At 39.7% G+C, this 26,130-nt stretch overlaps 1 protein-coding gene across 10 annotated transcripts in view; it reads left to right on the top strand.

Moving 5' to 3' along the window:
- Positions 1-26,114, top strand: part of GPR63 (G protein-coupled receptor 63) — a 62,049-nt gene extending 35,935 nt beyond the window's left edge. For 9 of the 10 annotated variants that reach the window (XM_055535441.1, XM_055535442.1, XM_055535446.1 and 6 more), the window contains one exon: positions 20,647-26,114. In XM_055535441.1, the coding sequence (XP_055391416.1) occupies positions 20,800-22,059 (1,260 nt within the window). In that variant the 5' untranslated portion in view covers positions 20,647-20,799 and the 3' untranslated portion in view covers positions 22,060-26,114. Of the gene's footprint in view, positions 1-19,552; positions 19,753-20,646 lie in introns of those variants that run through there. The other variant, XM_055535448.1, reaches the window with a different exon arrangement.
- Positions 26,115-26,130: the final 16 nt, after the last annotated feature.

Below are 26,130 nucleotides of genomic sequence, written 5' to 3' on the forward strand. Positions count from 1 at the left end.
CTGTATAATGCACCTAGGAATCACCTCCAGGATCTTTTAAAAATGCCCATTCTGAGTCAGTGGCTCTGGAAATACCCTGCATTTCTAACAAGCTCCCAGAGGACGTAGATGCTGCTGGTCCACAGGTTGGCCCCTCTTTGAACAGAAGATTCCTTGATGATATTGCGTATTTGCTACTATTTCATTTGACACAAAAGCATGTTAAAGCAGTTAGCATTTTGACATTTCAAAGGCAATGTCAAAATGGTTTGTAGTAAAGACTTACACATTAATTAAATCAAAGAGTATGAGTGAAATGATGGGAGATAAAAGACACAGAAGAAAGAGAAAAGAGGAGCATGTAGCCACGGCTATGGAGAAGTCCTTCTGGGAGCATCAGTAGCAGCCTGCACTGCAGGAAGTAGAAGCTTTGGTGAGAGTGGAGGCTGAAGACTCTTCAAGCAAGCATGCATGTGTGCTAAGTCACTTTAGTCATATCTGACTGTTTGCGACCCTGTGGGCCATAGCCTGCCAGGCTCCTCTGTCTGTGGGATTCTCCATGCAAGAATAAAGTGAGTTGCCATGCCCTCCTCCAGGGGATCTTCCCAACCCAGGGATTGAACGTGCCCACATCTTTTATGCCTCCTGCATTGGTAGGCAGATTCCTCAGCATTAGCACCAGATGAGAAGCCCCTTAAAGCTAGAGGAGCTGTCAAATTGGATGTGGGCAACAAAGGAATGGATAAAGAAGATGTGGTGTATATATATATACACAATGGAATGTTACTCAGCCAGCCATGCAAAGAATGAAATAATGCCATTTGTAGCAACATGAAAGGACCTAGAGATTATCATAGTAAGTGAAGTCAGAGAAAGAGAAATATCATATATCACTTATATGTGAAATCTAAAATCTAACACAAATGAACTTATCTCCAGAACAGAAACAGACTCACAGGCATGGAAAACAAACATACGGTTACCAAAGGGGTAAGGGGATGGAAGGAAGGGATAAACTAGGAGTTTGAGATTAACAGATACATGCAACTATATATGGGGAATTGTATTCAATGTCTTGTAATAACCTATAATGGAAAATAAATACATCTATATTTATATATTTAACTGAATCACCAGATCCCTGTTGGACACCTGAAATTACCGAACATTATAAATCAACTATGTGTGGGTGTGCTTAGTTGCTCAGTTGTGTCCGACTCTTCATGACCCCATGGACTGTAGCCGCCATGCTCCTCTGTCCATGGGGATTCTTCAGGCCAGAATACTGGAATGGTTTGCCATGCCCTCCTCCAGGGGATCTTCCCAACCCAGGGATTGAAGCCAGGTCTCCTGCATTGTAGGTGGATTCTTTACCATCTGAGTCACCAGGGCCTAAGAATACTAGAGTGCTTAGCCTAACCCAGGGGTTGAAGCCAGGTCTCCTGCATTGTAGGTGGATTCTTTACCATCTGAGTCACCAGGGCCTAAGAATACTAGAGTGCTTAGCCTATCCCTTCTCCAGGGGAACTTCCTGATCCAGGAATCGAACCAGGGTCTCCTGCACTGCAGGCAGATTCTTTACAACCTGAGCTACCCAGGTAGCCCATAAATCAACCATTTTTTAAAAAAGCAGATGTGGGGATAACTCTGCTAGGATAGTGGTGGAGAGTAGGGAAGAACTGCTGTTCTCTGCATTATCTGCAAGCACAGGTGTTGGGAACCTCTTTGAAATGTGCATCCCTGTGTGGGTGTCACATACAGTTGGTTCAGTCATCCCAGAGACAACCACGTGCCCTACCATTGAAAGCCACCATTCAGAACCTGTCTTTCTGCAGTCTTGGGAACTCTCAAGATGTACAATATCAGACCAGCCATGAAGCTGAGCCCTGTGTTCTGCACATCTGTATTTTTAATGACATCCCCAACATAACTGGAGAGGCTAGAGAAGTGAGTAGTACTTGTCAAAATATATCTGTTATCAAGAGGGTAAAGCTCCTCCACTCACCTCAGTGGTAGTTGGGCTGCTGAGCTATAATGAATAATTCTTATAGACTGAGGTTTTACTGTATTAGAATTTCAATGAGGCATGGCTTTATGCTGCTTTTTCAAATACATTGAAAATATTCTTTAGGATTCAAGTTAATTTTATTTTCTCATAAAAATAATAAGAGCACATTAAAAAGTACAAAGAAAAGGAAAAGCCCACAATCTACCACCGTTAACATATTAATTTCAGCATTTGGATGATTATTTCCTTTGAGTCTGTGTGCGTGTGTGTAAAATAGTTTTAAGTACATAAAATGCAATATTCCACCCTGTGCTTTATGACTTTACATTGTAAGCATTTCTGAATGTTTGTACAGTCTTAATTAATACTTAAAAGGTCTGAATCCTGTCTTACTGAGTTAACTAGGCCTCTAAATATTGGTCATTTGGGTTGAAAGAGTCTTAAAGAGCTGTCAGCATTTGGATGTACGTGGGGGAATGGGAACTAGAAGCAGATGAGTAGGAAAAGGAAATGTTCTTTCTTTTTGGTAGCTTTTCCCCACCTCTAGGTTTAAAAATATCTCTAAATCCTAAAGCATGAGACAGTTCTGTTACTTTATTACAGGGATTCACAGAGATAGGTTATTTGAGTTGGTGGGTAGTTATACTTAACATAATGTATTTAATCCAAGGGAATCCCAGATAACTTAAAAATCAGCCTTCCTTCACCATCTGGCCTTAGTGAAAGACCTAGTAGAAACTTCCCCGCAGATGCCTTGCTCCTGGGGAGTGCTGCCTTGGGGTGTACAGAGAGTGCAGTTGGGGCACAGAGATGAGGTGCTGAGTCCAATTTGCAGCCTTATAAAGGGTTCCTGGAAAGAATGAGATCTTAGAATAAGTGTATGTGTGTGTAAGAGTGACCTGACCTAGAAATGTTGAAGGCTCTGGGTAGAGGGACTAGGAGGCATCATGGGCCTGTCCATCCCCAGACCTGTCACTGCAGGAGATGGCATGCTTGACAGTCACACAGCTGTCTGCATGGCCCAGGGACCCTGTCCCTACCAGACGATGGGAGAAGTCAGAAAAACAACAACAACAACAAAACATGTAGATATATTGTAATCTAGGAGAGCCCAGAGGAGAGAAACTTTGCCCAACTACGCATGCATCCTTCAGAAATTTTGATCCATGTTTTGGAGGTGACCATATTACGCTTAGCCCCTGAATTCTTATGAATATGTTGGATCCCTCAGGTTGTTGAGCAGAAGGAAAAGACTGATCATCCTTGCTATACAGTTGATGGTGATACAGTAAGTGTTTAAATGATTGGGATTGTGATTTAAAAGTAAGTTCACTTGCCTACAGTTTGGTGGGTGGATTTAAAAGGAAAGGGCAAGACTGAGAAGGCCTCCATTTAGGAGGCTCCTCCTACCTGGATGTGGTTATAGGGGTGCGGAGAAGGGGAAAGAGTTAAAGAACTGCTTAGGAGGTAAGACGGGAAAGCTGGAGTGGCTGGTTTGGTGTGCTGTTAGAGGGGTGAGAAGGAATTGTTTGACTCCCAGGTTTTTTGTTGTTGTTCAATTACTCAGTCGTGTCCAACTCCTTGTGACCCCATGGATTGCAGCATGCCAGGCCTCCCTGTCCATCACCAACTCCTGGAGCTTGCTCAAACTCATGACCATCAAATTGATAATGCCATCCAACCTCTGTTGCCTGCTTCTCCTCCTGCCCTCAATCTTTCCCGGCATCAAGATCTTTTCCAGTGAGTCGGCTCTTTGCATCAGGTGGCCAAAGTATTGGAGCTTCAGCTTCAGTATCAGTCCTTCCAATGAATATTCAGGGTTGATTTCCTTTAGGCTTGACTGGTTTGATCTCTTTGCTGTCCATGGGACTCTCAAGAGTCTTCTCCAGCACCGCAGTTTGAAAGCATTGATCCATTACATTTTCAACATATGAGTTTTGGGGGGACACAAATGTTCAGATTATAGCAAGTCTCTGGCTCATTACTTAGAGAACAGATGAGGGTCAAATGCTTCTGCTGCTGCTGCTGCTAAGTTGAGTCAGTCGTGTCCGACTCTGTGCGACCCATAGACAGCAGCCCATCAGGCTCCTCCATCCCTGGGATTCTCCAGGCAAGAATACTGGAGTGGGTTGCCAGTTCCTTCTCCAGTGTATGAAAGTGAAAAGTGAAAGTGAAGTCACTCAGTCCAACTCTTTGCGACCTCATGGACTGTAGCCCACCAGGCTCCTCTGTCCATGGGTTCTCCAGGCAAGAGTACTGGAGTGGGTTGCCATTGCCTTCTCAGCAAATGCGTCTAGATACCTGATTTCAACTAGTCATTGTGTATTACTATGTTAATCACTGTAGTTTGCTTCCCAAGTTGACAAGATTCACCAAATATTTTAATAAATATAAAGGCAATACTGTAGAATAAACTTTAGGAAAAGGTTTCACGAAGGGAATAAAACAAGAAGACATTGGGTTATGAATGTGATGACAGATTTTTAAGTTAATGACTCAGTAGCTTTTCATTGGAAAAGATTGAGAGCAGGTGGAGAAGGGGGTGACAGAGGATGAGATGGTTGGATGGCATTACTGACTCAATGGACATAAGTTTGAGCAAACTCTGGGACATAGTGAATGACAAGAAAGCCTGGAATGCAGCAGTTCATGGAATCACAAAATCAGACATGACAGTGACTGAACAACAGCAAGCTTTTTATTGAGTGTATACTATAATATGCTAGGCTCTTAACTGGGTTTCAGGATACAATCCTGAGGAAAAAATATGTGACATCTCTGCCTTCTTAGAGTTTGCTCTCCAGCTGGGGTAAGGACAGGGCAGGCCTCAGCACACATATGTATCTAGGGGTGTGATGGATGACTGTAAAGTGACTGCCAGTGCAGTCTTATCACAAAGAAGTACATGTTGGGATGAGACAGCAGGAGTGTTGGCTGGCCATGTCTTGGCCAGAGAAGATTCCCATAGTAATGGCACAGAAAGAGTTCACAAAGCAAATGGGCTGTGAGGATGAGTGAATAGTTAGCAGGAGGCTGTTAGTCATTTAGCAAATTGTTTACTGAACTTGGACCATGTGGCAGGCACAGCCTTAGGTGTTGGAAATCATTTGTGAATAACCCAGGCAAAAATTCCTGCGTCATGAGACTTATTGGCAGTTTGGACTAGGATGATGGCAGAGGGATTAGAGAGAAGTGGCCTGATAGGAACAATGTTTAGAAGTTAAAATTGATAGTTCTTGGGGGAAGGAATGAATATAGCTGAGGGTGGAATCTGTCAAGGTGATTCTTAGGCTTCTGGCTTGTATAACCAGATGGGTGGCAGTCCAGTCATTGAACATGGGAACTATGGTGTGGGGTAACTTGGAGTGGGAGAGACCATCCCCCTAGTTACTGTTAATTAAGATTAATTTGACATTCAAGGTTTGAGGTGCCTTTGAGATATCCAAGTGCAGATGTTAAATGAGCAGTTGTGAACATGAGTATGGAACTCAGAAGTAAGGTTTAGGCCATTGAAACATATTTGTCAGGTATCTGCATTCAGGCAGTAATTGAAGGGGTGGGTAGGGAGGAGATTGCTTATGGTATGAGAAGAAATGAATCAAACTTAAATCTTTTTTTTTTATGTGTTTCTCAAAATCAGACTACATTATACTGCTTTTAATTGACATGTGGATTTTAATGTGAGTGCCCATGTATTCCCTTAGGTGTAAAAAACAAAATAAAACTTGGTTTCACCTTTTGCTGTATGCGAGTAGTTTATAGGTGAAAAAAGGAGATACTCAAATTTGAACACAGCAGTAATAATTCTAGGCAGAGCTAGGAGAATAAGATTCCAGGTTCATTACCTAATAAGATTTGCTATTTCCTTGAATTTATAATCTAACACCTCTTTGAGAAACATCAATGGTAGGTAAATAATGTGTCAGAATTATTCAATGAGGCTGACAAAATTAAATTGGCTGACATTTTCCCCAATAATATTCAAGGCAGGTAAAGATTTCTCAGCAGAACAATGACCTAATGAATGTGAGCCAAAGAATGAGAATTAGAAATAGGAGACAAAAAGGAGATGAATAAAACCCATCACCCATGGGCTCATCATTTCTGTTGCTTTTTTTATTCCTAGAAAAGTTCTAGAAGGTTAATCTTCTATTAGCCACTTAAAAAAACACATTTTCCTAGTTTTTAATTATAATTAATTTACTTTTCTATTAAATGTTGACCTTTCTTGCCACTTGAGTTTCAGTTTTGTCATCAGTAGTCACTTAGAATATTTTCCTCTGAAACAAAGCCCTTGCTGACATTTAGTTTAATTTCTCCTTGGCGATTATGGGAAAAAGTAACACGAATGCAAATAAATCCTCATGCTTAATAATCTAATTTAAAAAATGTCCATGGAAGAACTAAATGTTCCTTTAAACATTCATGAGAAAAATTCTTTTTTTTGTGGTGGGTATTCTAGTTGGAATTAGAAATATATTAGGAATGGAACAGTGTTATAAATAGAACATTGCTATGGTTCATACTTAAAATGTACACACAGCATTTTTCCCCTTTAGCTTTATTGCATATAGGTTTTAAGTTAGAGATACCTTGATAATGAGTGAAATTTTGATGCAATGGTGATTGTCTCTGTATAAAAATGACTTCAAATAAGCCTTCTCCTACCCCATCCACTCTACTTGATTGTTATTTCCTTCTGGGACTTTCCTGGTGGATAGGAAAGGTCAGTGGATAGGAATTTGCCTTCCAGTGCGGGGACAAGGGTTTGATCCCTGATTTGGGAGGATCGCACACACCACAGGCCAAAATGAGCCAGCAGACCACAACTCCTGAGCCTGCATACTGCAGTGCTGAAGCCGGTGCACCTAGAGCCTGTGCTCCATAACGAGTGAAGCCGGCATGCTGCAGCCAAGAGTAGCCCCCTGCTTGCCACAACTAGAGAAAGCCTGCATACAGCCACGAAGACCCAGTGCAGCCAAAAAAATTAATGAATTAAAAAATATTTTATTTTCTTCTGATTAGTTTGTTCAAAGCTTCCTTTTACTCTATCTACAGGTAAAACAACAACAACAAAATAGCAATTCAGCCCAAAAAAGTAGACATTGCTATAGTGATATAAATTTTTTTGTAGACTATTTTTTAAAATTTTCAAATAGGATGCTTGATGAAGATGATCGCTTTTGTAAAAATGAAATGAAGTTGAACTTTGGGCTACTTCTGAGGTGAAATGACTGGTTCTTTGTTTCTGTCTCCACCTACCCTTTTAGAGAATTCAAAAGTAGACTCAGTATATTTGCATCCATTCCAGTGTATTCTTTTTCTACCAGTACACTTTTCTAACTAGAATCTCTAGAAAAGTGTGAAGGACCTACTACAGGCAAAGGAGATGGATTTCTGTGTGATGCATGGTCTCTTTTCTCTTTCAGTTTTAATTTGTTTTTCTTTCCTGAATGAGAGGAAAGATAGGGTGGAGGGAGGAAGCCTTTGTTCCTTCACTCCTGAGTAGGAGGAAGAAGTTCGCTTGAAAGAAGTTCTCTTCATAGCTGAGTACAGTGAGTATCAGGAGGACCATGGTGAGACCTTTTCTCCTCCAGCATGGCCTGTGGCCCAGAGGGGAAAGAGATGCTCAGTAACCCAGGACACGAGTGCTTCTTTCTCTTAGACATTTTCCTTTCTTTTAGATTTTCACTTTGCTCAAGGCAAAAGCAGGTAAAAGTCTGAGTGAGACCAGTATTCAAATTCTTACCTGGTTTTATTCTGCTGTGTAAGTTATGAACTTGGTAGGACACTGATTATCCTATTCGTCTTATGCTGATCTTTACTCGAGCCAAAGATGTATTTACTTCACTCCTTCTTAAGTGACAGAAGAATTCTAGAGCAGCAGCAGTTGTTTTATTTGCTTGACCTTTCCCAGCAGCCTGGGCTCAGTGGACTCAAGGTCACCCTTTAGAGTGTATGCAGTTAGCTAGGATCTGAGGAGGTGGGAGGTGTCTTCTGGGAGCTTTGAGAAGCCTGAACCCAGCACCTTCACTGGGCCCAGTTTGTCAAAAAGATCCAGAGACTAGAAGGCTTGCTTCTCTTCTCCATGGTTAAAGGGTACTCTGAATGGTTATTGCATTGTTAGTATCACTAGAGTACACAGTTTTGTGTTCGGGCTGATAACTTATAAAAAAGATAGGCTGCAACTTGTGTCTTGTTTTATATAGGAAACAGTGAGGGAAAGTTCCACTGAATAATAAACATCAGTATTGATTTAATGTGAAAAAGAACTTTTAAAAAGCCAGAAGGAAGGAAGGAAAATATATTTTGCACCTTTATTTTCACACCAGAGAGAAAATCCTTCTTGTCCGTTTGTGTGAATTCTTCTATTTGTATAAACATACAGATATACATGTATGTCACATACAAACATACATTTGCATGCATACACAACAGTAGGACTGTGTGTCATTCTGCAAGCTGATTTTTTTTACTCGGTATATGATGAATATTCTCTAGTGTCACTATTAAGGATTAGCTATTGTTTGTGTTAGTTGAATGGTTTTCTTTCTCTAGCATGTGTGTACTGTAATTCATTTAACTATTATTTTTATTGATGATCATTTAGAAGGGGTCTAGTTTTTCAACTCTTAATGCTGCAATAAATATTCTTATCTGCTTGTTTCTGCCTTTATTTCTGTAATGCAGGATTCCAAATGGTGTTTACATTGTTTATTTTTATTATTTTTAACCTTTTAAAATTATTTATTTATTTATGGCTGTGTTGGGTCTTTGTTGCTACGTGTGGGCTTTCTCTAGTTGTGCCGAGCAGGGATAACTCTCTAGTTGTGGTGCATTGGCTTTTCATTGTGATAGCTTCCCTTATTGCAGAGCATGGGCTCTAGGCACAGTAGTCATGGCCCATGGGCTTAGTCACCCTGCGGCATGTGGAATCTTCCCAGACCAAGAAGAACCCATGTTGAACCCATGTCCCCTGCATTGGCAGGTGGGTTCTTCACCCCTGGACCATCAGGGAGGTTCTAAATTGTTTGGTTTTGATATTGAAAAATACTTCCTGTTTACTCTCCAAAAAGTTGAACCAGTTTATACTCCCACAAAGGTGTACAATAAAGATATGAATTGCAGAACATAGTTGAAGTGCTGTAGAAAGATCATGATTATATGTCATATTTTGATGGCACTTTATATTTTATAATCCTCTTCCAATCTGATTTCTCACAACCACCATATGGTATGGTTTTATATCTGCATTTATATGGATTGCATTGAATCTGTAGATAGCTTTGGGTAGTATGGGTATTTTAATAGTACTCTTCCATCTACTCTTCCATGAACTCCATTTTTCTGTGTCTTATTCAGTTTCTTTATCAAAGAAATCTTGTACAAATCTCTCACCTCCTTGGTTATACTTGATGCTATTGTAAATGATACTGCTTTCTTAATTTCTCTTGCAGGTAATTTGTTTCTGTGTATAGAAACATGACTGATTTTGTGTATTAATTTTGTATCCTGAAACTTGCCTGAGTTTATTTGTTAATTCTAATAAACTAAGTGTTTAGAATTTTCTCGAAGATCATGTCATCTGCAAACAGCAATGATTTTACTTCTTTCTTTCCCATTTGGATACCTTTTATTTTTTTATTTGCCTGTTTGCTGTGGCTTGGACTTCGCAGTACTATGTTGAATTGGTAAGAGTGGGCATCCTTGTCTTGTTCCTGCTCTTAGAAGGAAGGCTTTTCACTTTTGAGTTTGATATTAGCTGTGGGTTTGTCATATATGCCCTTTATTAAATTGAGGTACATTCCTTATATACATAATTTATTATGAGTTTTTATCTTGAAAAATACCTTGAATTTTGTCAAGTGCTTTTTCTGTATCTGTTGAAATGATCATATGTGTTTTATCCTTCATTCTTTTAATGTTTGCGTATGTGAATCATCCTTGCATCCAAGGAATCAATCTCATTTGATCATAGTGTATGATCCTTTTAATGTGGTCCTGAATTCTGTTTGCTAGTATTTTGTTGAGGATTTTTGCATCTATGTTTATCAGGGATGTGTGTTAGTCTCTCAGTCATGTCTTGACTCTTTGCCACCCTATGGACTGTAGCCCACGAAGCCTCTCTGCCCATGGAATTCTCCATTCAAGAATACTGGAGTGGTTAGCCATTCCCTTCTACAGGGATCTTCCCAACCCAGGGATTGAACCTGCTTCTCCTGCATTGGCAGGTGGATTCTTTACCATTTGAACAACCAGGGAAGTCTCTTATCAGGGATATTGGTTTATAAATTTTATTTTCTTGTAGTATCTATGTCTGGCTTTGGTATCAGGGTAATGCTGACCTTATAAAATGAGTTTGAAAGTATTATTTCCTCTTCAGTATTTTGGAAGAGTTTGAGAAGGACTGATATTAATTCTTTAAATGTTTAATATAATTCACTAGTGAAGCTCTCTGGTCCTGGGCTTTTGTTTGTTGGGAGATTTAAAATTACTGATTCAATTTCCCTGCTTATTGTTGGTCTGTTCAGATTTTCTGTTACTTTATGATTTAATCTTTGTAAGTTGTGTGTTTCTAGGAATTTGTCCATTTCTTCTGAATTATCTAGTTTTTTTGACATTTAATTCCTCATACTTAAAATAAAGATTTTACTAGTAATAGTCTCAGAGTTGCTGTGAAATTTTTTAAAAGCTTGATTTATACTAAAACTGCTTAAGACATTCTTCGACACTCTGCTTTCTAGAAAAAGTCAGGAGAAAAGAAGTTATTCTCTTTAAGAATACACATTCCTGCTTTGAATACTGATTAAATATCTTGATATGCTTCTAACTACTTAAAAACAAAATCTAGGAGGAAGGGAACATGGCTGTACCTATAGCTGATTCTTGTTGGTTTGACAGAAAACAACAAAATTCTATAAAACAATTATCATTATCCTTCAATTAAAAAATAAATTAAACAAAATATAAATGTTGTATTTTTGCATATCCAGTGTTTTATTCCAAATGTGTAACTAAAAAGGTAGAGATTTTTAACTTTCTGATTATTTTTCTGTTTACATGTGGAATATTCTGTGAAAGGAAGTATAGGTGTTAAACAAACTGATCTTATGATTGACAGCTTAATTTGATAAAAATTATCCAGGATATGAGTGTATTCCAATGAGAACCAAGTGTTCCATGATGGAAGTAGTCCATGTAATCAGCTTGCCACCAGATGGCTGGTGGGTACCCCAGAGAAAGATGCCACATTTACTAAGTCAAGTTTTGGCCTTACTGTTGTCACATTGAGTACTAAGTGGACATAGCCATAGTCATTTTGGTGAGTGAAAATCCATGTTGTGGAGCCCACGTACAACTTCCAACCGTACTCCACGGCCACTTTGTTGGTAATGCCTTTTGAGAAGAACAACAGTAGAGAAAAAGGTTGGTTGACCTTTGTCTACCTGATTATTTAGCTCCATATGTGTGAAGTTGCTATTTGGTGAGCATTTATATGGCCAACCAAACCATTAGCTGCAGTCCATAAATGAGTGTAAATCAGTCCCTCTGGCATGTCTCCTGCAAGATGAACAACCTGGTACAAAACAAAATGGCCTCTGTGGGTACAATAGCTGTGTACCAGATGCCAGTGAATGTGCTGATTTACTCCAGCAGAGAAGTCACATCTGGTACAGTATCTGCACTCTCCAGGATCCATCTGCTTTTCTTAAAGGCCAAATAGGCAAGCTGAATATGAATGTGTTAGGAATCATCACCTTCATCCTTTCAGTCCTTAAGGCCATTTCCTCACCTTTGGCACATCTGTGTTTTACCAAGTATAGAGTGGTTACTGCTTACTGCTCAGTCAGCATGCAATGGAAAGCATGACATTCTATGGAATGGAGAGGCAGTCAAGGTCCCTGTGGACTAGATTATAAGTGTGTGCTGGGAGCTGATAGAGCCCTGAGGTAGGGTAGTAGGGTGCCAGCTGGAGCCAAACTGCTCAGGTATTCTTTGCTAGCACATATAAAGAAAAAAACTAATATGTTTTTGCCCATCAACAGCTATGTACCAGATGCCAGTGAATGTGCTGATTTACTCCAGCAGAGAAGTCACATTTGGTATAGTATCTGCACTCTCCAAGATCCATCTGCTTTTCTTAAAGGCCAAATCGGCAAGCTGAATATGTCTGTGTTAGGAATGAAGGTGGTGACCTTCATCCTTTCAGTCCTTGATAGTGACCCTAATCTCTACAGTCTCTTGGTTGAAGCCTGTGGGATTTAGTTCTCTGATCAGGAATTGAACCCAGTCCCTCAGCATTGGGAGGGGGGAGTCTCAGCCACTGGACCACCAGGGAAGTCCCCTGTTTTCCTCTTATTCAAGAGGTTCTAGATCTGTGTATTAGTTCAAGTTTGGGAATTGATTGAGGGGTGGCATTTTTCTATTTTATAGTTTTGCTCCTTATATAGAAAAAGTAGGACTTGGTAGGTTTGTAACTATTTCTCTCTTAGAAATACCATGATCAAGCACCAATGATCTCTGCACGTTAGACTATTCTGATTTCAGCCTTTGCTTGCTGCCCATGTTGGTAAGCATGCTATCTCATCTTTTGTTGAGTACTGTCACTGAGCCCCTGCCACTCTGGGATACTATGATCCCCATTCAGTTTAGGAACCCATTTCTTGGGTGGCACCATTGCCTGTTGTCATTCCTGGTCTGCAGAGAATAGCCGCTATAGAGATCTTCAAGTATGCTGGTGATCCTTTGAACCAGTGTATCTCAGCATCGGTGAAGGCAGTGCCCTCTGGATCCTACCAGGTGATATAGTTATAGGCAGGTGAGCAGGTTTTACATGATAAATCCAGGTCAGCATTCCTATCTGCTGAAGTCTTTGCATAGCTCTCTGTTTACCAAGGAGGTAGTGTCATCTCATTTTTATGTAGAACCAGGCGTCCATCAACGAAGTGAACAAACTGTTAGAGCCATTTTCAGCCATTTGACATAGCACAGAAAATCCAGAATCCCAGTTTAGTGTGCCCATATTAAAATTTTTGATCTATTCTAACATTATATTCCTTCCAACCTGGTTTAATACCCTCTGCATCTATTTTCATACATATTCCCTGGTTTCTGTCCATATAAGTTGGAATTATCTTGCATATCTTTTGATATAAATTTTCTTTCTTTCTCGTTCACGGTTCACACTACACACTGGATTCTGCTGGGACTTGCTTCTGGTTGTAGGTCTAGAAGCAAGAGAGATAGTTGGGGCAGGGTCCTAAGGAAGGCCAAAGTCCCTGGCTAAATGCCATTGTAGGTAAGGCTCTTACTGATTCTTCAGGCAAGGAGAGACCAACCTCATCAAGCAAGGAGGAAAAGCTGTTACTATTGGCAGATAAAACTGCAGCACAAGGTCCTCAGCCTCAGCTTCATAAAAATCCCCTTGGACAGCAAGGAGATCAAACCAGTCAATCCTAAAGGGAATCAGTCCTGAATATTCATTGAAAGGACTGATGCTAAAACTGAAGCTCCAATACTTTTGCCCCTAATGTGAAGAACTAACTCACTGGAAAAGACCCTGATGCTGGGAAAGATTGAAGGCAGGGGCAGAATGGGATGACAGAGGATGAGATGAGATGGATGGCATCACCGACTCGATGGGCATGAATTTGAGCAAGCTCTGGGAGTTGGTGATGGACAGGGAAGCCTGGCATGCTGCAGTCAATGGGATCGCAAACAGTTGGACATGACTGAGCGACTGAACTGAACTGAGTCTTATCCCAGCTTTCAGGCCCCTCTCCTTCCCAGCCAGAATCCTAACTTTAACTGAAGAGACTCTGTAAGTTTGGGAATTCAATTTGCATTGCAATATTGCCACCCATAGGATTAGACTTCTAGTTTTAGAAATCCCATCTCTGGGGCAGTAGGAGATAAGTTTTCTTCACTGTGGTTAAAGAGGCTTTCTGGCTCTTCCTCTAATCCTTGAGATTGGAATTCAATGTTCTCAATTGAATTTTTTCTTTCCTCTGGAAATTCAAATTACAGTCCCCACCCTGGACTACAGACTTAGAAACTTGGGGTTTGGGGCCCCCGTTTTAATAGGCTTTTCAGGTGATTCTTATGCATGCTCAACTTTGAGAACCGCTAATGTGGAACAACACCTTCAAAATTCTCAGAGAAAATTATTTTCAACTGAGAATTGTAAACCAAGACAGTTAATGTGGATAAAAATAAAGACAGACACATATAAGGACTCAAAATTTATGTCCCTTGTGTTCTTTATTCAAAAACAATTGGTTCATGGAAAACAAGGAAGTCAACAAAGGAAACAATGAAGTGGAAGAGAAAGGACCTAAGAAATATGGAAGCCAAGAGCCCAAGGCAAAAAGGAGGATTCCAAGATGATAGTAAAGAGATGTCTCCTGCTGGCTTCTGTGTAACTGACCCAGTGTCACTCCAGGGAGGCACATAAAGCTGAATGAATAACTTCAAGATAAAATATGTAGCTGATATATCTGACCTTCCGAAATATGATACTTCTAGATGTAAAATCTGTCTGGTAGAGCAGATTAAACAAACAGCTATTTTAAAAAAATAAAATTAGAAGTATATAAATTATTCTATAAAATGCAAAATTTATACAGGAAAGAAAAAAATTTTTTGGCTTATCAGTAAATATACTATTTGTGCAAATATATTAATAGATGCACTAACTTCTGCTGTTCTTCGGAATTTTCAAATAAATATTTTGGTAGTATGAAGAGATAAGTAAATTGGGAGGTGCTATGGCAGCTAAACCTTTACTATCCTAATAGGAAATCAGGAGTTCATATATAATATTGATTAAAGTATCAATTTCTTCATGTTATTTAGGTACATAAGTACTTTTGAAAAAAAACTTTAAAATAGTTAAAAATGGCTACCTCTAAAACCAGACGTGGAATGTGAAAGGTAGTATAAGATTTGACTGTCATTTGATGATTTTTTAAATGAAATTATGTGCATATAACACAAATAAATAATAAAAAGAGACAAGAAGAAATTCTCTGATTTGATAAAACATAATGCAAATAAGGGCTTCCCTGTGGCTCTGCAGTAAAGACTCCTCTTGCAGTGCAGGAGACATGGGTTCCATCCCTGGGTTGGGAAGATTCCCTGGAGGAAGGCATGGCAACCCACTCCAGTATTCTTGCCTGGAGAATCCCATGGATAGAGGAGCCTGGAGGGCTACAGTCCTTAGGGTCACAAAGAGTTGGACACAACTGAAGCAACTAAGCATGCACGCAGGCAGTGCAGATTAAGTTACCATGTATGTATTGAGCTGTGTGCAAAGCATAGTAGTCATAGGGGACAATGAGATTTATAAAATCAATCTGCCTTCTAGGAGAATATACTCTTTTCAATGAAACAAATATCTAAAGCACTGAAATAGCAGTTTAAGACTGAAGGATGAAGACTTCAAGAATTCTGTGGCCTTCACTGCCCATTCCAGCCCCTGCTGCTGCTGCTAAGTTGCTTCAGTCGTGTTCAACTCTGTGTGACCCCATAGACGGCAGCCCACCAGGCTTCCCCGTCCCTGGGATTCTCCAGGCAAGAACACTGGAGTGGGTTGCCATTTCCTTCTCCAATGCGTGAAAGTGAAAAGTGAAAGTGAAGTCCCTCAGTCGTGTGCGACTCTTAGTGACCCCATGGACTGCAGCCCACCAGGCTCCTCCATCCATGGGATTTTCCAGGCAAGAGTACTGGAGTGGGGTGCCATTGCCTTCTCCGTTCCAGCCCCTGAAGCCCCATTAATTGTGACATCTTGGCATTCTCCAAACATGAAACACTTAACTGTATCACTAACCTGATTGCCCCTGTGTTGTTTCTGTAGATACTTGAGACAAGCGAAAGAATCATAAATTCAATAATTTCTGCCATATCTGAGGTTTACATGTGGGGTGTGTATATATGTGTATGAATATATAAACGTGCACCTTCACATATAATTTTAATTTTTTCTTGGACTGTGTAATAAGAGTACCCAACAAATGGCAAATAAAGACTACTTTAGATTAAACATTAGGACTGCTAAGCAAGTATTACCAACCTAAGCTAATTTTCTACTGTTCTTATGTTGCTGTTGTCCCATTTCCTCTGGAAATGCAAATTTTAAGTATAAAACTTTGATTTAGTCTACTGTGAAATTCAAAGAAACTGCGGGTCACAATGTACTTGATAAGAATTTCTAAGAGGAAAGAATCTTTTGACATAGTTACAATGAGTATTCAGAAGTCCTAATTTTTCAGCCAGGAGTACCATAAATGAAGAGCATATAGATACCAGGGCAAAAGCGTTACTAAGTTCATGTATGTCATGCTCTCTGACATTAGAAATTTCAGATCTTCCTCAGTATTTACCTTAACATTGCTTTTATGTAAGCCTTTCATAGACTCTATATATATTTGGGAAATTCAACTTTTATATTTAATGGGCACTGAAAAGCTGATTGGAAGCTCTGTGTGCATGGGTTGGGCTTGATAGTAGGTGGGCTTCAGTATACAAGGTAACTGGGCACCAAGCTGGCATTTTTCTTGGGGCACCATGAAAGATTAGTATCTAGAGTATTTTTTTTCTTCTGGGGCTTTTTAATTACTGGAAAAGATGAGTGCTTCAGTCCTGCCTGGTAGTGTATGCCTGGCTGCTGGCCATCTGGGAACAGGGTGGAGAAGGGGGCTAGGTTCTCATGCTGAATGTACAGACACCCGTCCAGTCCTGCTGTGATCAGCTGTGCACTGATTCGCTGAAGTTTTGTGCTTATCAGGTTCAGGTGTGCCAACGACTTGGGCTGCTGGCATGGGGGTATGTTCTTTCATATGGTTGCTGGAGAAGATGAGCCACAAACCTAGAGTGGGGTTCCAATAGCTCTGTATATAGAATTTTCAGTCAATTTCCCAGTTTTCCACCCCACCCAAACTTAAAGTACTTCCTGGTATCTCCTAATCCACAGCTTCTCTGGGGATCTACAGGGTTTTTCAGCTTCTAAGCATATTTCTCAGGAAGTATTGAAGATAAAAAGTTCTTTGTTCTGCTCTGTTCAGTTACCACACCACCATCTGCCTTTGCCTTAAAACATTTACAAAAACTCTTATCTATTGATGCATCTTTCATTCATACTTGTCCTTTTGGATTGTGAATTTTATTTAAAAAATATCCCTATACTGTCATTTCAGTGTAATTTTGAGAAGCAGGGTCTATGGTTTGTTTGTCTAGTTTAAGCAGAAATTCAGGAATCATTTGTTCATCAGTGTTTCTCCAGTGCCTTGCTCATTTTTATTGTTCAGTCACTTAGTCATGTCCTACTCTTTGCGATGCCATGGACTGCAGCATGACAGGCTTCCCTGTCTTTTCACCATCTCCTGGAGCTTGCTCAAACTCATGTCCGTTGAGTCAGTGAGGCCATCCAACCATCTCTTCCACTCTTGTCCCCTTCTCCTCCTGCCTTCAATCTTTCCTAGCATCAGGATCTTTTCTGATCAGGACATCTGCATATATTCCTTTATGCTTGACTGGTTTGATCTCCTTGCAGTCCAAGGGACACTCAAGAGTCTTCTCCAACACCACAATTCAAAAGCATCAATTCTTCAGTGTTCAGCCTCCTTTTTGATCCAACTGTCACATCCATACATGACTACTGGAAAAATCATAGCTTTGACTAGATGGACCTTGGTCGGCAAAGTAGTGCCTCTGCTTTTTAATACGCTGTCTAGATTGGTCATAGCTTTTCTTCCAAGAGCAAGCGTCTTTTAATTTTGTGGCTGCAGTCACTGTTTGCAGCAATTTTGGAGCCTAAGAAAATGAAGTCTGTCACTTTCCATTGTTTCCCCATCCATTTCCCATGAAGTGATGGGACTGGATGATTTGATCTTTTAATGCTGAGTTTTAAGCCAGATTTCTCACTCTCTTTTACCTTCATCAAGAGGCTCTTTAGTTCCTTTTTGCTTACTGCCATAAGTGTGGTGTTATCTGCATATCTGAGGTTATTGATATTTCTCCTGCCAACCTTGATTCCAGCTTGTGCTTCATCCAGCCCAGCATTTTGCATGATGTACTCTGCATGGAAGTTAAATAAGCTAGGGTGACAACATATAGCCTTGGTGTACTCCTTTCCCAATTTGGAACCAGTCCGTTGTTCCATGTCCGGTTCTAACTGTTGCTTCTTGACCTGCATACAGGTGTCTCAGGAGGCAGGCAGGCTCATAGTAGGCTCTGAAATAAATATTTGATGGATGAATAATTGAGTGAATCAAGTTAGAAGTTTTTACAACAGCAGTAAAATATTGTGACTGTATATGGAACAACCTAAAAGGCATCTTTTACAATAAATTTTTGTTTTGGCTCTGTTCCGTTTTGGTTTTGTTCTCAGCATGGTCAAGAAAATAAGAGTTTTAGAAAGCTAAGTGTGAGCTCCTTCAGGATGGATATGTTTGCTTTCTTAGTCAAGCAGTTACAGCTGTTACTTTAGGCTTAAAGATACAAATTTACCTAAGATACACGTTTATGATTTTTCTCTAGAAATAGAATCATACTGAGGCTGAGGTATGCAGTAAGCACAGTCTTTATGCTTATTTATATGTATATTTGTGAAGTTATAAAGAGACTTGGGCTGATTATATAGTTATAAAGAGACTTTCCCCACGGTCCTTTGTGGTTAATAAAGTTTGAAAGTCACTGGCTTAGTGGGGCATCTTATCCAGGTATGTTTTACATACCTTTTTGTAGAGACAAAGAAATTAAGCTATAACAGTGAAGTGAAGTGTTAGTCACTCAGTTGTGTCGGACTCTTTGTGACTCCATGGGCTGTGGCCTGCCAGGCTCCTCTGTCCCTGTGATTCTTCAGGCAAGAACATTGGAGTGGGTTGCCATTCTCTTGTCCAGGGGGTCTTCCCAACCCAGGACTTGAACCCGGGTCTCCTGCAATGTAGGTGGAATCTTTACCATCTGAGCTACCAGTGAAGCCCATAACATTGAAAGTATATAGTAAAATTAATATTTTGAACAAATAGGTGAATATTCTTATTCATATGATTAGCCCTGGACAGCAAATTGGGGATTATGGAGAGATAGGAATATGTTAGAGAGCCCATGATTTGGTTAAAGTGCTGGATCTTGGGTCTCACAAATGAAATGCTTCTATCCTCTATAGTACAAGAAATGAATAAATGGACTTCTGGCACTTACTCCTAAAATCATTCAGTAATTGTAAGTTCAAATAATGAAAAAATTACGGCATCATCTTAAACAATTAATATGGGGCTTCCCAGGTGGTGCTAGTGGAAAAGAACCTGCCTGGCAATTCAGGAGACACAAGAGACACAGGTTTGACCCTGGGTCGGGAAGATCCTCTGGAGAAGGCATGACAACCCACTCCAGTATTCTTGCCTGGAGAATCCCATGGACAGAGAAGCCTGGGAGGCCACAGTCCATTGAGTTGCAAAAAGCCAGACACAGCTAAAGTGACTTAGCACACACACATGCATGCAATTCGCCCATCCCCAATCTTTGGATTTGTTAAAGGAATCTACACAGACATCCAGTGAGAGTTCTTTAGAATTAGAAAGGTTAAAGTTACCTCTCCAGTAAGGAAGGAAAAACCTACATCACAAAAGGAGGTTAGGAAGATAATAGATTAAGAAAGTTGTTTACAGAAAACTAACAGGTTACAGGAATTGTTAAGAAGTTGGGGGTAAGGAGAAGAGAAAGGTGATAAGAAGCTTTTTGGAGCAAGAAAGTGAAATATCTTTGTAAGTTTTCTAGAGTACATTCTTCTTCACACCTGAATATTTTCCCAGTCATCTTCTTTAGAATCCTTTATTTCTTGGTTGACATTTTAATCAAGTTGCTGGCATTACAGTAAGGTTGATCTTCGGAAAAAGAAATTGAGAAGATAGAAGTATTTGTTTCAGAAAATAAAGGATGGAAATGGGTGGGCATGGGAAAGAAGAGAGAATATGAGGATCAAAGAGAGCTTTGGAAAAAGAAACGAAGTCTTCAAAATATGACCAAAACGTTTTACTGATAATTTTTCTTCTTTTCTTGAAGAACTTCTTCAATAGAGTGGTAGGATTCTGGGGAAAACCACAAATAAAATAGAGAGCCATAAAACTGCTTCAGACCCTCATTGAAGATAAGGGTAGTGTCTACTTGTGAAGCTGTGAAAGCGAAAGTGTTTGATTATCATGTATTAAATAGGAAACTGATTTCAGGGTTCTTTGCCAGCTAGCTTCGGGCTAGTGTAAGAATGGAATATAAACCTGTACCAAAGGGCTATCAAGAAAACTGTTAATACTCTCAGGACAAACAGATAATAAAATCTGTATTAATAGTAACTGTGAAAAGGCTATGCTGCTCCTGGAAATTTGAAAGAAAAATTAACTGTAAGGTAATACTTTTGGCCTTTGAGGCAGTAATACATTTTTATTCTTTTCACTTTCACTTTATATATGGAAGTCATGAAGTTTCCATTATAGTTGACTAAAAACAGAACAATATTTTAGTGATGACTAGTCTAGAAACTTAAATATTTTTAAAAAGTTAAAAAAAGTGAAATAGGTCCTTCAGGATGAAGAGTAAGGAGTCAAATGATATGTACAAAACTCACTCCCATTTATTTTTTTGTGTTTTGGACTTGTTTTCAGGCAAAAGGACTCCTATGGAAGATGGACATCTTTCTCCCGTTTCCAGAATATGTTTCCAAGCTCATCAGTGAAACCTGATCCTGCTGCTCTGTGTTAAAATGCTTGAAGAACACTCACATCTCTGACAACTCCAGCTTCCATCCTGTTGAAACCATGGTCGTCTCCGCAGTGTTGACGGCATCCCATACTGGGGCATCCAACACAACGTTTGTAGTTTATGAAAACACCTACATGAATATTACAGTCCCTCCACCATTCCAGCACCCTGGCGTTGGTCCACTGCTTAGATACAGTGTTGAAACCCTGGCTCCCACTGGGATGAGTTCCTTAACAGTGAATAGTACAGCTGTGTCCCCAACACCAGCAGCTTCCAAGAGCCTCAACTTGCCTCTCCAGATCATCCTTTCTGCTCTAATGATGTTTATTCTGTGTGTGTCTTTTCTTGGCAACTTGGTTGTTTGCCTCATGGTTTACCAAAAAGCTGCCATGCGCTCCGCCATTAACATCCTCCTGGCCAGCCTGGCCTTTGCAGACATGTTGCTTGCAGTGCTGAACATGCCTTTGGCCTTGGTCACTATTCTTACCACCAGATGGATTTTTGGGAAATTCTTCTGTAGGGTATCTGCTATGTTTTTCTGGTTGTTTGTCATAGAGGGAGTAGCCATCCTGCTCATCATTAGCATTGATAGGTTTCTTATTATAGTCCAGAGGCAGGATAAGCTAAATCCATACAGGGCTAAGGTTCTCATTGCAGTTTCTTGGGCAACTTCTTTTTGTGTAGCTTTTCCTTTGGCAGTAGGGAACCCTGACCTGCAGATACCTTCCCGAGCCCCCCAGTGCGTGTTCGGGTACACAACTGATCCGGGTTACCAGGCTTATGTGATTTTGATTTCTCTCATTTCTTTTTTCCTGCCCTTCCTGGTGATCTTGTATTCATTTATGGGCATCCTCAATACTCTTCGGCATAATGCCTTGAGGATCCACAGCTACCCTGAAGGTATATGCCTCAGCCAGGCTAGCAAACTGGGTCTCATGAGTCTCCAGAGACCTTTCCAGATGAGCATTGACATGGGCTTTAAAACGCGTGCCTTCACAACCATTTTGATTCTCTTCGCTGTCTTCATCGTCTGCTGGGCCCCATTCACTACTTACAGCCTTGTGGCAACGTTCAGCAAGCACTTTTACTATCAGCACAACTTTTTTGAGATCAGCACCTGGCTACTCTGGCTCTGCTACCTCAAGTCTGCATTGAACCCACTGATTTACTACTGGAGGATTAAGAAATTCCACGATGCCTGCTTGGACATGATGCCTAAGTCCTTCAAGTTTTTGCCGCGGCTCCCTGGTCACACACGGCGACGGATACGCCCCAGTGCTGTCTATGTGTGTGGGGAACATCGGACGGTGGTGTGAATATTGGAACTGCCTGACATTTTGGGTGATGGCTGTTCTTTATCTGACTTTGAATTTTCTTTCTCATGGCTTCTCCACTTAAACTTTGTTGTTTTATTCATAGGGTATGTATATATGTGTATGTGTGCAATGTAAAGAAAGGATGGTGATTAGTTATAAGTCTGTTACCAGGGATACACAATAGGGAAGTGATCCCAAGTGTTACCTCCAGGGTTCAAGAGAAATCCTTGATTTAGGGTGGGGAGATGGTTTTCTGTAACTTCAGTTGATTTTGTTTCTGTAGTAGGAATCAGGATTGTGCTTTATTGAGCCTGAAGTTACATTGAATTTTAGGTATATTGTATGCTGCTAAGATATGCTTAGTTGAGTTTATCAAATTTTTTTTTTCCTGGAAGACACTGCTGCTTTTTGCCATCACATTGGAGCCAAAAACCACATACATCTCAGTAGATAGATAGTTTTATTTAAGAAAAATAACCCAAGGGGGTGAGTGACATTTTAAAGGTCATTAATATTTACTTTGGTGCACTTTAAGAAACAATGTACAGACTAATTCAGTCATGTTTTTCAGAATTGCTTTTATACATGACATGTTGTGCTTTAGGAAACATTGCATTATTTCTAGGAAGATAGTTAAAAAAATGTTTTATCTGCATGTACAGTTTTAAAGGAGAGAACATAAAAATGGAGAACTTTTTCTAAGCACAATAGTGAATCTTTAGAGAAATAGGGCAGAGTTGAGAAGATGGAGCACCCTTGAAAATGTAAATGAAATGCAGAGAGGCTGTGGCTGGTGGGGGCTGTGCTGATTCCTTTTACTCACCGATTCTCTGAGTTCAGTGGGAAGAAGGGTCACCATTTAATTAGATGTCTACCAGGTGCCAGGCGCTGTGCATCATTTTATCCTCACAGTGTGCTGTGAGGGAGGTTATTATTTCTTCCTTTTGCAGACGAAGAAGGCAAGTCTCAAAGAGACTTAAACCTTGCCCAAGGGTAGTGGTAGAGCTGGGGTCAGAAAATCCATCTGAGTCCTGAGACTGCTGTTCTGCTATACCACACAGACACCTCCTTCAGGTTTGGAAGTTCCATGACCAACAGGGAAACTATGTGTATTCTTCCTTTTTTTTTTTTTTTTAGACTGAAACTTTCTTTAAAAAAAAAATAGCTTCATTTAATTACCAAAAGGAATTACATTACAGAAAGTCTGGAAAATAGAAAGGAAAAAAATAAAATCATTCATAACCTCCTTTATAAAGTAGAACTTAAAAATCTTAGATAAGGGTATAAGAAAATAAGGCAAATTTTTGATTTGCAAAACAAGTGACAATTATCGAGAAGTTAAATACAGCTGTCTATAGGTCTTTGCCCTGTAGGTTTGGATGTTTCCAGTTGTCCAGCTGTATTTCTCAATGTTCTGGACAGAATGCTGTGGTTGCCCCTGTGCTTGCCCAGAGTAGAGCTGGCTGTTGAAGAATGTGAATACTTAGAGGTGAACAGAAACCCTGGTCTGAGCCTTGAGCAAGTTTTCATTGGGGCAGGTCTAGGGTTTCAAATTCTTCTCTTGCTGATAATCTGCCTCTCCCTGCTGCTCTACGTGCATCCGGGGCCTTCGGTGCCCTCTCTCTCCAATTCCTGGGACTAGACAGCCCCCAGAGATGGGGCTTCAGACTAAGGCCGTAAGTGCTGAAAGTGTAGCCTGCTGGCTACATCATGGACTTTATAAATAGTCAAGTTAACCATGAACCTCTTTTGGATTTATAGCATGTTTTCAGAATTGTCATGCTTTGTCACCAGTGGGAAGTGAGCCTCTGTTTCTTTAGCTGTACAACCAAAGAGTTGGACTAGATGAATCTTCAAGATCTTTTCCAATTGTAATGTGAGAGTAGAGATTTTTTGAAGAGCTCAGCTGACATCAGCATCACTCTTTGGTCTCCAGTATTATTTTTTCTTACATTTTACTTCTTTAGATGTTTCTTAAAATTGAATGTCTGAAGAGCATCTGGCACCATGGCAGGAGTTAGGAGTTTGGGAGGTGGATGTCATCATGAAAGACCCAAGAAACACTGTTCTTGAGGCAGTGATCTTGTTATTGGGACTCATTTTCCAGTTAACTTGTCCTTGGGGACTCAAGCATGTTATTCAACATGTTTTGAGATCATCCTCTGATGAGACTCACCTACCTCTTTGGTTTCTTATTTATATTATTCACAGGTAAAATTGCTTTTATCCATTGGGATCTTATAGAGCATAAACACTGTAGTAGATATTAGTAGCACGTTGAAGTGTATCATGCTTTCCATTTTCAATATAAGCTAGATTTCAGGCAGATATTAATAAGTCTATTTGAAATTAGACTTTATCTGAGGAAAGTCAGTGTGATCTGTATTCATCTTACATGTTGGTAGTAGATCTTGAGACACCTTTCATTGCTGGAGTTGAGACAATTGTTTCCTTTGTCCTGTTTTTATGAGCAATCCTCAGGTAACTTCAGTTCTGCTGGTAGGCAGTGCAGCATTGGGAAGAGCTCCCTGCTAAGAGGCTCAGTGTTTGTGAAAGATGACCAAGAGGGGCCTTTGTGAGAATTCAGCACCCACACCAAACAGCAGTTCTCTTTATACTGGATTGTCTTGATCGATCAGATGACAGTTTACAAACCATTTTGAACATTTTTATCACATATACATTTTGAAAGCTTAAAAAAAAAAGTGCTGTGGTATACCTTTGAACAATTTAGGTGTAGTATCACATGTTGCCTATTCTATATTTTCTTGATGGAAAAAAATGCCACTATGAGTTATCACCACTGGCTGACATCAGAAATGTTTTTCTTTTTCCTTCAGGCTAATAAGTAAGAAGCAGGAAAGAGATAATGAAGTGTTTGTGGTCAAAAGAAAGAGTCAAAAGAAATCCTTAATAATCTGAAATAGTGATATTCAAACTTTCAAATATTCATTTGCATTTACATCTTCCCAGGGGAGCTTGTTAACAATAAATACAGGCCAGAGGGGCATTGGGCCCACCAAGGCCCACTTTTATTTGTTGAGTATGTGGTCTGATTCTGGTTCAGATGGTCTGTGGGGCATACTTCAAGAAACACTCCTGTGGGAAATATATCCACTTAAAAATTGTCTGTTTTTTCCGAAAAATGTTTGATTTGTGTTGGAAGCCATTGTCTCCCAGTGCATGGATAATCCACATTGAGAAGAAAATCTGTGTATCGTTGGCCTAATTTGCTGCCCCTTGTGTTAGTGTTGGATCGCTCCAGTGTCAGCTTTATCATCTTTCAAGGGGCAAAGTTCTGGTAAAACATATAGTTTCAAAGTAGAGCGAAAAGGTGACTTCACAATTGAAAGTTTCACAATTGAAAGTGATGCCTTTTGGAGTCTGATTCCTCTCATATTTTCTTTTCTAGATGAGAGGTATCTTTATTGTATGTAACCTCCTGAAGAGTAAGGGGAATGCAAAGATTCATCCAATTCCTATTGCTCTTTACGCCAGTTGTGTTCAATGGAAGCATGGAAAAAATAAAACAACCATTTAAATCTATGTATTTCAGTTGCTGACAAGGATACTTAACTTAATATTTGCTTTTGTTTACATGAAAATATTTATGTATATATCACAGGAAAAATGTTCACTTGCTTGATATTTTATACTTCCATGATTTTTAATGTTTAAAGGACTGTTTAATTCAGATTTTCACAACCATAGTCTTCATTGAAAACTCAGTTTTTATAATAATAAATGAAAATGTCAAAGCACATGTTTGTTATTACAAGTAAATGGTAATACAGTTCTTAGATATTAATTGGTACTTGTCCTTTGTAATTAAAATTAATTTATTTTACAATGGTACCTAACCTATATGAAAAAATCACTTTGAATTTTGGGTTGTAATATTCAAAATCAAAATGTACGATTATTTGTGCATATTCTTATTACAGCCAGGAAAAGAGCTACCAGTAAGAAAATGAATAAATGTTTAACATTTCTAAAAGTGGAGTATTTTTAAAGGACTACTTCATTTATCTTAGAAAAAAAATTGTCATGAATAATACTTTCTGTTCAATT

This window comes from Bubalus kerabau, chromosome 9, assembly GCF_029407905.1.
Source record: "Bubalus kerabau isolate K-KA32 ecotype Philippines breed swamp buffalo chromosome 9, PCC_UOA_SB_1v2, whole genome shotgun sequence".
NCBI lineage: Eukaryota > Metazoa > Chordata > Mammalia > Artiodactyla > Bovidae > Bubalus > Bubalus kerabau.